Genomic DNA, 15,290 nt, shown 5'->3' with positions numbered 1-15,290 from the left:
CACCAGTCTTACCCCCAGGGCCCAAGCAGATACCCCAATGTGGAAACCCCTGCATCAGGATGCACTAGTGACTAGACTGTTTCCAGGGAAGGGGAAAGAAGCCGTTCTTCTGCCACTTCAGAAGTCCTAGCCATTTGCATATGATGTCAGGCTACTTTAAGCCCCCTACCAACCCAGTATAGCCCAAAGTAAGGCGATGCCTCCCTGTTCACACAGCCCCTGCCCATCACTCCTCAACCCCCACAACACCACACACAAAGGGGGAGGGACGGAAGACATCACAGCGTTAGCCTGGCAGGGCTGGGTCAAGTGAGGAAACAGCAGCGCTCATCTGTACCCTAGATTTAATGAACAAGTGCCAGACTCCAGAGGCACTGAGGTCCACAAACACTTCCAACTCCCAAGGAGGCCCTTTCCCCCAGATACAGCAGCTGGCAGAAGCCCAATTAGAAATCAGTGTTAGTAAACTGATGAGAAGAAAGATTAGTTCAGCTTATGAAAGTCAGCTTAAAGGAGATGATACATTCTATGCAAGGGTTCAGACTGCATACAAGTCAAATGTATGACAGCTAAGATCCACCCAAAGCGGCTAATTACCTAGAACAATGCTTATCTGGATGTGTAAACTCTAGAATGTTTTTTATTTAAGTCACTATTTAAATCCCAGCATTTGTGGTTTGACCTGCTTGCCTTCGGTATATCGCAATTAACACATCTATACAGGTCCAAAAGCTCTAAAAAAGAATCTAGGTGTAAATAATGTCACTTCTCTTCTAAACACTTTCTCCAACCTTCCAATTTTCCATTTCTCTATAATGGAATGAAGATATGTGAAATAGTAAAACTTAGCCAAAGTTTATTCTAAAGTTGAACTTTGGTTTATAAAATATTCCATTCATTCCATCACTCAAAATTCCACCTAATGAATTAAGGCATCATACACTATTGGCAGCAACATACACACCAAAAAACAATAGAATGCACTGGGAGAAGGGGAATCCAGTAGTTAAACTGAAAGACGGCAACAAAATGCACCTTTGGATTGAAGCTACAAAATCTCAGGTACTCCCTGGATATTGAGCTCATGATATCAGAGAATTACAATCTGAATTTACAGAATTTCAACCAAAGGACCATCCAATATCATCCAAGAGTGAAACTGACACCATATTCTTTTTTTTTTTTTTTTTTTTGCGGTACGCGGGCCTCTCACTGTTGTGTCCTCTCCCGTTGCGGAGCACAGGCTCCGGACGCGCAGGCTCAGCGGCCATGGCTCACGGGCCCAGCCGATCCGCGGCATGTGGGATCTTCCCGGACCGGGGCACGAACCCGTGTCCCCTGCATCGGCAGGCGGACTCTCAACCACTGCGCCACCAGGGAAGCCCCTGACACCATATTCTTGTTCAGCCTCAGAACAAAGTAGAATTAAGTGGCTTTTCCATCACAGCGCATGTCAAAATGGCAGAATCAGGAATATCCAAATACCATGATGCTGCCTTTCTCCTTACCTCTTTTCACAAATAAAACAATTAAATCATGATGACATTCCTGGAGCACATAACATCATACTTCATGGTCATGGCAGACAATACTACTTGTAAACTAACACCCACAGCCTTTTCCTTGCACACACTGCTAAAGAACATCTTCAAGTTTTATCTTTTGCTTGCTAATTTTTTTAATTAATGTTTATGTGATGACAGAGAATAGAAGCTTCAAGCATATATAAACTAAAATGAACTTCACTGATTCTCTGAGGATAGCTAAAAAAGGAGAAAAACCCTGGGGGGAAATTGCTACTTGATAACCTATGCATTTTTAAATGTTACTACAAAAAATGCACACATCCTAAGGAACTAAATCTACTAACCTCTACAATCAATGTGATACATGGTTTATCCAGTCTTGACAAAAATCCTCTGGATCACCAATGGTGTGTTCATCCACTCGTACATATGCAATTGTATAAAGAATCTATTATTTGGAACACCAGGGGAAAGAAAAACAATTAAAAGATTTATACTCATAGCTACCATTTAAAAAAACAAAATAAACACTTTTCATTTCCATGCTAAGAGCTCCTAATTTGATGCCCTGTTTTGCAAATTCAGAATGAGGGGGGCAAATCATAGTGATTACCAAATTGGAGAAATAGTAAGGAATATGTCCATAAATAAAATCTGGTGTGTAGAAACAAGGTCCTACTGTACAGCACAGGGACTATACTCAGTATCCTATAATAAACCATAATGGAAAATAATATGAAAAAGAATATATGTGTATGTGTGTGTGTGTGTGTGTGTGTGTGTATAAGTGAATCACTTTGATGTACACCAGAAACTAATGCAACATTGTAAATTAACAATACTCAATTTAAAGAAATTGAGTGTGTAGAACAAATATGTTAATACTTAAAATACATATATACTAATAGTTATTCACTGAAGGCTAAAAAACTCCAATACAACATACATTGTGTGTGTGTACATATATATCATAAACATACAAAACCTTACATTAAAATTAGAACAAAGTGTCTGATTTACATAATAATTTTATATGAAGAGTATTAGTGGATGGGCACACTTGATTAACACATTATAACAACTGAGAATGCAAACATTTGATAGTCATAACCCTGGGAAACCTTTGCCCTCTCTAGGCACTTCTGATCCCCTTCCCTGGTTCTTTTCTGTCTTCTTATCATCCCTATACATTCATAGCCCCCAGACAGCTGTCCTCTGGACAATCTGTCCACATCACCCCACACTCGCCCAAGTTTCAGAACCAAAGCTCCCACACACCTGTAATCCATGTGCCCAACACTATACCAAGTTCTTAACATGCATTATCTCTTCCTATTCTTATAGCAACCCCGTAAAATAGTTTTGTTATCCCATTTTACAGATGAGAAATCCAAGGCTTAAAAGTTAGATCCCTTAACATTAAAACTAAAAGGTGGCAGAGTCAAGATTCAAAATCAGTTCTGACTTCAACACCAGAGGTTTTAGTCACTATTCAAAACTGTTTCCCTAAACAACTCAACATGGATGCCTCAATAATTCAACCCATTCATTCAACAAATGATTTATTTCTTGAACAAAACCTGCTTTCTCTTCTCTCTACTCTTACCTCCCCAAATCTGTCTAGAGGCTGTACTCTCGACCCCCTTAATCTCTAGGTAGATTCTGGGAATCCTCTCTAACTCCTCCTTCTGTTGAATAACTCTCCACTACTCAGCCAATAGTTTCTGCATATTTTAGGGATTCTAGATTATATTACCTGTCAAATCCACTTCCACTATCCCAGTTCAGACCCTAGGTTTCTTCTAACTTGGCTACTGTAATATCTTCCTTTTAGTCTTGCTGCTCTTGGTCTCTGGACCCCTGCAATCAATGTTATATCACTGCCACCTGTTATCCTTATAAAAAGGGTCTACTCAGGTTACTCCCCCACTTGAAAGCCTTTGATGGTCCTCTACTGTCTACAGAACAAAGTTCAAACTAGTTGTGTTGGGCTTCCCTGGTGGCACAGTGGTTAAGAATCCACCTGCCAATGCAGGGGACACGAGTTTGAGCCCTGACCCAGGAAGATTCCACATGCTGCGGAACAACTAAGCTGGTGCACCACAACTACTGAGCCTGCACTCTAGAGCCCACGAGCCACAACTACTGAGCCCGCGTGCCACAACTACTGAAGCCCACATGCCTAGAGCCCATTCTCTGCAACAAGAGAAGCCACCGCAATGAGAAGCCCACGCACTGCAACGAAGAGTAACCCCCCCTTGCCACAACTAGAGAAAGCCTGCGCACAGCAACAAAGACCCAACGCAGGCAAAAAAATAAATAAAAACAGTTGTGTTGGCATTCCTAGACAAGCTGGTCCCAACCTTATCCTTAGCTTTCTCTCCTACCACCCCCTCCACTAAAAATAATAATCTATACAGAATTTAATTGTTTACACAGTGCATTAACATGTACATTAAGCCTAACAACACTATGAGTATTTCTAATTATCCCAATTTTATGAGAAACTTAAACTTAGTGAGGTAAAATAATCTGCTCAAGATCCCAAATTGTAAAAGGCAGAAAAGGCCAAGTCTCAGACTCCAAATTTTAACTCCTTTCCTAGTACTTCATGCAGCCATAGTACCCCCATTCTAGCATATCAGACTCATTCCAACCTTCCCTGAAAATGCACAATAGTTTTCAAACTCTATGACAGAGCTCAAGCTATTGTTCCCTTAGCCTGGAATACTATCCTCACTCCTTGACATTTCTAAAGAACTGTGTTAGGCATTTTTCATATCATACTTCCTATTAGCTATTTATATTTATATATAAATCTGCCTCTATACTGAATTATAAGCCCTGTGAGGCCAGGACCATAAGTTAGTAACTCCATTTTTTTTTTTTTTTTCCTTTCTGTGCGGCACGCGGGCCTCTCACTGTTGTGGCCTCTCCCGTTGCGGAGTACAGGCTCCGGACGCGCAGGCTCAGCGGCCATGGCTCACGGGCCTAGCCACTCCGCGGCATGTGGGATCTTCCCAGACCGGGGCACGAACCCACGTCCCCTGCATCGGCAGGCGGACTCTCAACCACTGCGCCACCAGGGAAGCCCAGTAACTCCATTTTTAAAGACTGCTTATTGAATTGGAAAATGTGTGGGGAAAACAAGTCATATAAGATGGCAAGCCCAAGGCAGAGACCGGCCAGGCTTGAAAACAGAGACCAACAACTTAGATCAGACCCTTTGAGCACACTGGCAGTGCCTACAATTTTAACATCTATCTTCTGAACAAGGTCGAACGTCCCAGTGCCAACTATTCTCACCAACACTGGCCTTTATTAAATATTACAATTTACTGAAGGCATAATTCAAAACAAGATGGGATAGAAGTGGAAAACTAGAAATTATAAAAAAACAGAAATATCATCACTATTTTCCATTTTAACCTTCCGATCTGGCTAAGTACGCAAAATTAAAATAATACAGCCTTGATGTTGCCTTTCTACATAGCTCAGCTCAGCTGCATATTTGGCTGTCACTAAAGCAGCCATTTCTCTGGGGCTGTTTCAGTATGCTCACAGAATCACGTTCACCTACACAGCTACACACACAGCTTCCCCATCTCATCTCTAAAAGAGCCACTAGGATGCCTGTCACCGGCAGAGACTCTCTCAGAAGACACCTGACATTTTGATTACCTGGCCAACTTTGCAACTGAAGTGGCTATGTTGAATGGTCAAGTTGAATAGCATCAATGTGCTTTAAGATTATAGGCTGTCGCTCTTTCATGAGCTGTCTTTATCCCAATGAAGATCAGATTCTAAGGATGCCTTAGAATTATAAAGCCCAGAACATGAAACCAATGAACAGCTGACCAGGTGAAAAGTCTCAAATGCTTCCTTCCCTCTGTCAGAAATCTCCCTACCCATTGCTGAAATATAACTACAATGTCAACTTTTCCATGAACTGGCAGAGGATAATATTAGAAGAAAAACTAGCCCACATGCCTTGCATTGAATTTCATTCCATTCCAAACAGTTATATTACCCTAAATATAAAGAAAGAAAACTACAGACTATGACCTTAAGTAATTTACAAACTAGATTTCAGAACTGCCTTTAACAGTCAGAACTAATTGTTCTCTATTTTGGCATCTTACCCCCAAATCTAATATGTCCTATTGGATGAACCAGAATATTGCCACATTTTATACACTATAGCACGTTTCTTCTGCAGGCTAGCAAGACATGGGGGAAAAGGCCATGTTGATCTTCTTATAAACTATATTTTCCCTTTCAGAGACACTAGTACAGTAGCAGCACAGAATTAACATAAACTTTGGAATCAAAAAATCTGAGTTCAAGCCCTAACTCTGTAACATGAGGGAAGCAACACCAGACAACAATAGTACCAAAGTCACAGGGTTGTTGTAAGGATTCAATCAATTAATTCGTACAAAGTGTAGAACACAATGGTAAGCTCTCAAAAACATTAGCTTTACCATTATTCTATTACAATCACCTGACTCAAAGTGACAATTACAGGATATCTTTGAAAGGATAACAAACCCCAACCCAAGATTATCCTGCTTACCTTTTGACAACTTTCATACATGATACTACTCCATGATACTACTCGAAAACAAAAAAAGAGAAGAAGAAAAAGAAAGAAAAGAGATAAGTAAAAGACAAACCTGTCAATTCTGCTTCTCAGGAGCTCCTACAGAGTGTAGTATCAGATACAACTGAAAGCAGCTACAGATTGCATTTAAATTTATGACATGTATATGACTTCAAATGCAAAGGTAAAATGCATTGATTTAAAATCTAGAGAAAGGCAGTGTTACGAGTTATACATCTCAAAATAACAGACCTGGGAACCAAAAATGATAATATTACTCTAGCATTACTAACTATAACAAATCATACACTTTGGTCCTTACATATCTGTTTACAAGTATTCTTCCTCTTTCTTCTCAGTAGTATTATAATTCCATCAGTAGAGTTTTAATGCTTCTTTTGTACACCACAGCAGTGTTAAACAGCAGTCAAATAATTGGATTAAAGTAACAAGTAGCTGAGAATTTAGCAATGCATCTGATTTGATCTCTTCATCAGCATGAACACTCTATGGTACATGGAGGTAACCCAGCCTAAAGACTGGTCATGAGTGCCTGTGAGCCACCTGGAATCCAGTTCCAACTCCACCACTTACTAGCTGAGGGACCTTGGGAACCTAAAATGTCTGTTTTCCACTCCATAAAACAGCAATAAGAACTTTACCTACCTCTTAGGATTATTTTAATGAATAAAAGAATACAGGGGCTTCCCTGGTGGCAGAGTGGTTAAGAATCCGCCTGCCAATGCAGGGGACACGGGTTCGAGCCCTGGTCCGGGAAGATCCCACAAGCCGCGGAGCAACTAAGCCCGTGCACCACACTACTGAGCCTGCACTCTACAGCCTGCAAGCCACAACTACTGAGCCTGCGAGCCACAACTACTGAGCCTGCGTGCCACAACTACTGAAGCCCACACACCTAGAGCCCGTGCTCTGCAACAAGAGAAGCCACCACAGTCAGAAGCCCACGTACCGCAACAAAGAGTAGCCCCTGCTCACAACTACAGAAAGCCCGCATGCAGCAACGAAGACCCAACACAGCCAAAACTAAATAATAAAATAAATATTAAAAAATCTTTAAATAAAAGAATATATACAAAGCATTTAAAACAATGCTAGTGCTAAAAAAAATGCTAGTGCTGAAATATTTAGGGGGAAGGGTACTGATGTCTCCAATTCACTCTGAAATGCATCAAAATAAGATGGATTGAGTACTTAATGCCACTGAACTGTACACTTAAAAATGGTTACAATGATAAATTTTATGTTATATATGTGTATCTTACCACAATCGTTTTTAAATAACTAAAATAAAATAACATTTTTAAATGTGGCTTGAAAATGGACACATATGTGATAAAGCTAGTAGTAAAATATCACATGTAGAATCTAGGTAGTGGGTATATGAATGCTCACTTTCAATTTTTCCGTATTTTTGAAGAGTTTTATGATAAAATATTAGGGGGAGAAACAATGCTGGCATCTAGTAGTTTGCTTTTTTTATCATCTATTAGTCACAAATAATAGCCAGCTAATATTCAGATACTTAGCTCCTTTCTCTTATAGCAGAATTCTAAAAAGCACCTTGTTACCAGCCATCTCTCCTCTTACTATAACCTTTCTGAAACTGAAAATGGCTTATTTGAAGTTCCTTATATACATGTTCGGTATATATGAGCGTGATTTCAAGTTAAATTATTCCAAGGTACCAACTGCCAAGTATTTAATCTCCCCTGAAGAAATGCAGAAACCAAGTTAACAGACATCTGTGGCCAAAGACTGGTGACTTGACCAAACAAAACAATGAAAAAGCAAGCACTGGAATTATTTCTTCCTAACTTTTCCAGTAGCTGCTAAAGCCAGTAAATTCCTCAACCAGAAGAACTAAAAACGTTTTAACAGGTACCTGATGTACAGGAGCACAATGCATATATACAAATACATCAGCCACTTAAGAATGATATCCAATTCTTCCTCTAGTTTTGTTCCCCATTCCAACTAGTAATTTATATTTTAATGTGTTTAGTGCTACAACATGAACTCAGATATCTTGCTGTGGAACAACTTAAAACGTCAGACCACCTCACACTCACTGGGATAGCTACTATCAAAAATATAGAAAATAGGGCTTCCCTGGTGGCGCAGTGGTTGAGAGTCCGCCTGTGGATGCAGGGGACACGGGTTCGCGCCCCGGTCCGGGAATATCCCACATGCCGCGGAGCAGCTGGTCCCGTGAGCCATGGCCGCTGAGCCTGCGCTCCGCAACAGGAGGGGCCACAACAGTGAGAGGCCCACGTACCGCAAAAAAAAAAAATAGAAAATAACAAGTGTTGGCGAGGTCCTAGAAAAACTGGAGCCCTTGTTTACCACTGGTGGGAACATAAAATGGTATAGTCACAGTGGAAAACAGTATGGCAGTTCCTCAAAAAATTAAAAATAGAATTACCATATAATCCAACAATCCCACTTCTGGGTATATATCCAAAAGAACTGGAAGCACAGTCTCAAAGAGAGACATGTACATCCATATTCATAGCAGCATTATTCACAATAGCTAAAAACATACAAGCAACCCAAGTGTCCCTCGACAGATGGATGAGAAAATATGACATATGCATACAACAGAATACTACTCAGCCTTAAAAAAGAAAATCCTGTCACATGGTACAACACCGATGAACCCTGAGGACATTATGCCAAGTGAAATAAGCCAGCCACAAAAAGACAAATCCTGTATGAGTCCACTTACATGAGATACCTAGAGATATCAAAATCATAGAGACAGAGAGTTCCCTGGTGGCACAGTGGTTAAGAATCCGCCTGCCAATGCAGGGGACATGGGTTCGATCCCTGTCCAGGAAAATCCCACATGCTGTGGAGCTACTGAGCCTATGTGCCACAACTACTGAGCCCGTGTGCCACAACCACTGAGCCTGCGCTGTAGAGCCCGTGGGCCACAACTACTGAAGCCCGTGCGTCTAGAGCCAGTGCTCCACTACAATAGAAGCCACCGCAATGAGAAGCCCACACACTGCAACAAACAGTAGCCCCGCTCGCCGCAACTAGAGAAAGCCCACACACAGCAACAAAGGCCCAACGCAGCCAAAAATTAATAAATAAATTTATTTTTAAAAAAAATCATAGAGACAGAAAGTAGAACAGTAGCTGCCAGGGGCTGGGAGGAGGGGGGAAAGGAAGGGTTTAGTGGGCATAGAGTTTCTGTTTTGCAAAATGAAAAGAGTTCTGAAGATAAACGGTGGTGATGGTTGCACAACAATATGAATGTCCTTAAGACCACTGGCCTGTACAGTTAGAAATGGTTATGATGGTAAATTTTATGTTATGTGTATTTTACCACATAACAAAAAATGGAAGAAAAAAGATCAGGGAGCTGATCTCCCCAAAAGGCCTGGTGGTGCTCCAGCTTGGAACTGACACACAAGCAATCAACTCTGTGGCTATCAGGCCCTGTCTATCTCTAACCACCGCATGAGACCTTGTCTACTCAAGACTCTCCATCCTGCCCAGGGTGACACCAATTCTTTATTTCAGCCTCAAAATGAGCAAACACCACTGCTGCTACACCAGTTTTGTGTCAAAGCAGCAAGGAACTTATCTCTCTAAGCCTGCCTCCTCTTTAAAACACGGATAATTACTACCTACCTGCATTACTAGGCTGTTAGGAGGACAAAAGTGAGATCATGTATATAAAAGTATCTTTAAACTGCCAGCACCAAAGAAACAGAAATTATTGTGCGTATAGCTACTTCCATATGAAAATTCAGAGGGGGCTGTAAGAACAGAAACTTCACAAGGCTTGAGACACCTCACCCAGGCTTCATTCCATTTAAAACCCACCTCACCCCTAAATAACACCTTTCTTGTTCTTCATAAACTGAAGGGCAGCGTTGAGGAAACACCTCAGCCTAAAGCTTTCCACCTAACCACCCCAAAGGCAATCAGAAATTGTCTTGCATGTCTTAGGAAAATTCAATTTTTATGACCCCAGCGTGGGCCTGCGGCGCCCGGGGACTACACTTCCCACAAAGCACCGAGGCGAACCCGGGCGGCGGGCGAGGTGGCCTGCGATTCAGGGTGACCAACGCTCTCCCCGAGCGTGGATCGCCGTCCCCCGGAAAACTGCAACGTTTAAGGTCAAGTGTGCACTGGCTCTCCTTTCTGAAAGCGCCGTCACCCCGAGGTTTCCCCTGCGGCTAGCGCCGCGACGCTCCCTGCCCGCCCGTCCTTCCTGCTCCACCTGAGGGTCACCGCCTGTTCCTGACCTTTCCGCTGATTTCTGGTGTCACAACACGGCACCTTCTCCTCCTCCCCGAAAGCTCCACTTCTAGAACTCGCCCAACAGTTGGGCCCGGGGTCCACGGAGGGGTCTGACGGGAAGGCAGACACAGCCCGCCCCCATGGGGCTCCAGCCGCCCAGCCAGCCCAGCCCCTACGGGCAGGGGGCTAGGCTCCCCCCACCCCCGGGCCGGGGCGGATCGCACACAGAGGTGGCTCCGCCCGGGGCTCCGGTTTCAATTTCGCAACGTGACGGTGCAAACCTGAGGCCTACAAATGCCGGCGGCGGCCGGCGCCCCGCCCGCCAGGCCCGAGCGCCCTAGCCCCCGGCACGCCGCGGCCGCCGCCCGCCCGCCAGCCAGGCCCTGCTCCCCGGCCCTCCCGCCCGGCCCCGGCCGCCGCCCCCGGCCCGGCGCTGCGCCGGCTCCGGCTCGCTGCCGCAGGCTCGCCGTGGCACTTACTCAGCTCGTCCTGGGAGGCGGAGGCGGCGGCCGCAGCCATGTTGCGCCGGGGAGGGAGGGAGGGGCCGGAGGGGGAGGGCACGGACGGGCGGCACTGGGGGCTCGCCGCTCTCGGTGCAGCAGAGGCCGGCAGCCGCCTTTGGTAGTTCGGCGCGGGCTGAGCTGCGCCCACGAGGCCCGCCCGCCGTCGCCGCCTGCGTCCTCCTCGCTGCACGCGTAGTTCTCGCCGTCCCCCGCGAGCTCGCGACTCGGGCGCTCCCGCAGTCCGGCGCCTCTGCGGAGCCGCCGCTGTCCGTCGGCCGAGGCCCGGTACGCCCGGCCCGCGCGGCGGCTCTGCGGCTCAGCGCCGCGCTCGCCCAACTCACGCCGGTTTTATATTTAGAAAGAGCTGAGCCATCCTCCCAGCGGCCCCCCCGCCGGGCCCCTCGCGCGCCCGCCCGCCCTCGCTCGCTCGCTCGCGGCTCGTCCTGCCCACCTGCCGCCGCCCGCCCCGCGCGCGAGAGCCGGCCCGCGAGCGCTCCCTGCGCGGACCCGGCACGCGGCGGCCTTCACCGGCGGCCCGGCCTAGCCGCTCCTCGCCGCCCCTCCTTGCCCGCGCAGCCTCCGGCGGCCCCGGCGCAGAACGGACGCGCAGGCCTCTGACCTGAGTCCGAGCCGGTCTCCATGCCGGGGATGCTGCGCTCAGCGCCGCGACGCGGGCGCCCAGAAGCGAGGCGAGAGGCGGGCTCGGCCTCGGGGAGCCGCGCGCCGCAGTCCGTGAGGGGCTTGGTTGAGCTGGCCCGGGCTGCCCCGGCCGGGGGAGGTCCTCGAGGCGGGACGGGAGCTCTTTCTGTAAAGGTCTGTGGTTGTCACGTTGGCTGGTCCCGACCTGGAGAAACACGCCTGTCCGAAGGAAGAGACGTGGACTCGGAAAAGTTGAGCCGGGTTCGGAGTCGGCGGGAGGAAGCCCCGCCCTGCGCCTCCCGCTGAACTTCTCGGCCCCGCCGCTGACTCAGTCCCGGGCGAGCCCGGGTGCCCAGGGCGCCTTTTTTTACTTAAAGATGGTGATAAAGTGTAGGTTTCTGATGCTCTTCGAAACTAGAACTAGGACTACCGAGTGAGGGAAGAAGATCACTAAGCCGCACTAAAGTTCAATAAGCCAAGATTTTTAAAGTTGAATTTCAAGTATATATGCTTATAGGGGTTGTTTTCTTAGATTTTAGTTCTAATCCCTACGTTCTTTTCGGTAACCCGAGTGATTTATTTTGAATATAACGATTTTAACTTTATGCCTTCAGTTTGTCCGTGAGTTCACTTAGTGAAAAACACTTGCAATCTGGAATTCAAATTAAGGGGTTGCATAATTGCTGTACTTTAAGTGACAGTACTGTCATAAATTAGGTACAAGGTCAGATACACTTTTTTTTTTGGTATAAGAGGAAGAAATCAAGATCCTAACTGAATTGAAATTGCCTTTATCCCTAAAAGAAATCTGTAAAGCCCTAGTTAATGTCTTGCAAAATGAATATATGTCATTCCAGATGTAACTTGGGCAAGTACAAGGTACTTAACACAACATTAAAGACATTTATGTCCTTTATTGCTTTTATTATAGAGATTATACATGATCTTTGTAAAAATTGCAAATGGTTCAGAATTTAAAAATGAAAGTGAAAGGCCTTGCTTCCCCTCCCAGCATCCCACTCCCCTAAGAAAACTATGGTTAACAGGTACAGTTGAGCATGCACCCTCCAAGGTCTTGTTTCTGTGCACATGTGTATATGGTCCCCAAAATAACGAAGTGGGGAGGGGGTTCAGACTCATGATAAAGTTCTGTATCAGTGTTTTTCCTCCATAGACATTCTTCCACGTTAACTCAAAAAGCTCTACACCACCACCACTCTTTTTATTAATGACTTCATAGTATTACGTTAACCAGTCCCTTCTTGTGAGCACATTTTGGCTCTTTTTGTTTGATGGTGACACAAAATCGATGCACAATGAAGTATCCGCAAACAATACTGAAGTGTATAAAGTAAAGGTTGTCCGCCACCTTCCTGCTCACGATCCCCTCATCGTACTCCCTAGAAATAATCCCTGTTAACAGTTGGGTGCATACAACCTCTCCTGACCATTTCTATGAATGTATAGAGTGACTGTACCAAGGACTAGTATGGGGAAACTGACTTCCCGTAATTTCCAACAGATCCTTCTAAAGCCAAGCCACCACCACCACCCACCCCCCAACCCCTGCCAAAAGTATAGAATCTAAGTTAAAAAAAAAAAAGTTCGTTTGAAATTTTAACTTCCAGACAAGGCCAGTTAGCAACTCATAAATTCCTCCTATATAGACATTCCAGAATCCCACATGTGTGCAAATCACATATAGGTATTTACACGCAGATTTTGTTTGACAAAAATGGAATCCTACTATACATATTACTGTGTAACTTTACCTTTTCACCAAACTATATATCACAAGTATCCTTCTATATCAGTAATAATAGCTAATACTAATTGTGCCAGGCACTATTTAAAATATTTTACTTGGATGAATTCATTTAATCCTTACAACAATCTTAAGAAGTAGGGATTTTTATGATACAGAATGATTGAGGAACAAAACTAAAGTGCCACAAACTAGTAAGTGCTGAAGCAGGAATTTGAACCCAGACAGTGTGGATCCAGAGTCTACATTCTTTTTTTTTTTTTTAATGAATTTATTTAATTTATTTATTTATTTTTGACTGTGTTGCGTCTTCGTTGCTGCGCGGGGTCTTTCTCTACTTGCGGCGAGCAGGGGCTACTTTTCGTTGCGGTGCATGGGCTTCTGATTGCAGCGGCTTCTCTTGTGGAGCATGGGCTCTCGGCGCGCCGGCTTCAGTAGTCGTGGCTTGTGGTCTCTAGAGTGCAGGCTCAGTAGTTGTGGCGCACTGGCTTAGTGACTCCGTGGCATGTGGGATCTTTGCGGACCAGGGCTCGAAACCGTGTCCCCTGCATTGGCAGGTGGATTCTTAACCACTGTGCCACAGGGAAGTCCCCAGAGTCTACATTCTTAACCATTCCGATCTGTATGTGCAGAATTACCTCATTCTTTTAAATGACTGCATGATAGTCTTTTCCAAAGACTTGCAAAAAAAAAAAAAACCTTTCATGATAAGTACATGACAAAATTTAATCATTCTCCTATTGATGAGCATTTAAGTTTTTACAATTTTTTACTACTGCAAACAATGCTACTGTAAAACATTCTTATATCTTTATGAAGTTACATATTTCTATATGTAGACATGGAATTGTTAGGCAAAAAAAAAAGATGGCTTTAACATCTCATTATATACAGTAGTTTATAGCAGCTTACAATGCTGCTTCTAATCACTACTCTTCAAGCTTTTTTATAGTTGCTTCTTCCTTCAAGCTACTTATAGTTTATTTTTCCCACTAAATAACGTCATCATCTTACTAGGCACTATGGTTTTAAATAGTAGCCTTGAGATACTTCCTATCTAGAATTTATTTCAACTTTAAAAAACAGACAGGACACTTCCCTGGTGGCACGGTGGTTAAGAATCCGCCTGCCAATGCAGGGGACACGGGTTCAAGCCCTAGTGCAGGAAGGTCCCACATGCTGCAGAGCAACTAAGCCCATGTGCCACAACTACTGAGCCTGCACTCTAGAGCCTGTGAGCCACAACTGCTGAGCCCATGTGCCGCAACTACTGAAGCCTGTGTGCTTAGAGTCCATGCTCCCCAACAAGAAAAGCCACCACAATGAGAAGTCTGTGCACTGCAACGAAGACCCAAAGCAACCAAAAAAAAAAGAAAAAGAAAAATCCACAAGAAAGTCCCTCATGAACCATTGGTAGGAATGGTAATTGGTGCAGACACTATGGAAAATAGTATGGAGGTTCCTCAAAAAATTGAAAATAGGGGAATTCCCTGGCGGTCCAGTGGTTAGGACTCCGTGCTCTTACTGACGAGGGCCTGGGTTCAATCCCTCGTCAGGGAACTAAAATCTCACAAGCTGTGCAGTGCGGCCAAAAGAAAAATTTGAAAAAAAAATTGAAAATAGGACTACCATATGATGCAGCAACTTCACTCCTGGGTATTTACCTGAAGAAAACAACACTAATTCAAAAAGATACATGCACCCCAATGTTCATAGCAGCATTATTTACAATAGCCAAGATATGGAAGCAACCTAAGTGTCCATCAGTAGATGAATGGGTAAAGAAGAAATGGATACATGTATACAGAATATTATTCAGCCATTAAAAGAAAGAAATCTTGCCATTTGGGACAACATGGATGGATCTAGAGGACATTATGCTAAGTGAAATAAGTCAGACATAGAAAGACAAATACCGTATGATCTTACTTATATGTGGAATCTAAAAGGCAAAACAAAGAAAACAAAAAGGATTTCCC

General features: G+C 44.4%; 1 protein-coding gene across 4 annotated transcripts in view; it reads right to left on the bottom strand.

The window, feature by feature from the left end:
* Positions 1–11,772, bottom strand: part of ECPAS (Ecm29 proteasome adaptor and scaffold) — a 103,146-nt gene extending 91,374 nt beyond the window's left edge. The window contains exons 1-2 of one of the 4 annotated variants that reach the window (XM_030859025.3): positions 10,884–11,245; positions 1,871–1,974 (exon numbers count right to left, since the gene is read on the bottom strand). In XM_030859025.3, the coding sequence (XP_030714885.1) occupies positions 1,871–1,892 (22 nt within the window). In that variant the 5' untranslated portion in view covers positions 1,893–1,974; positions 10,884–11,245. Of the gene's footprint in view, positions 1–1,870; positions 1,975–10,409; positions 10,571–10,883; positions 11,246–11,526 lie in introns of those variants that run through there. The other 3 variants (XM_030859024.3, XM_030859022.3, XM_030859031.3) reach the window with 3 other exon arrangements.
* Positions 11,773–15,290: the final 3,518 nt, after the last annotated feature.

Source organism: Globicephala melas, chromosome 6 (assembly GCF_963455315.2).
Source record: "Globicephala melas chromosome 6, mGloMel1.2, whole genome shotgun sequence".
NCBI classification, from domain to species: Eukaryota; Metazoa; Chordata; class Mammalia; order Artiodactyla; family Delphinidae; genus Globicephala; species Globicephala melas.
Note: the sequence above shows the minus strand (reverse complement) of the source record. Positions and strands in the feature narration are given on the sequence as shown.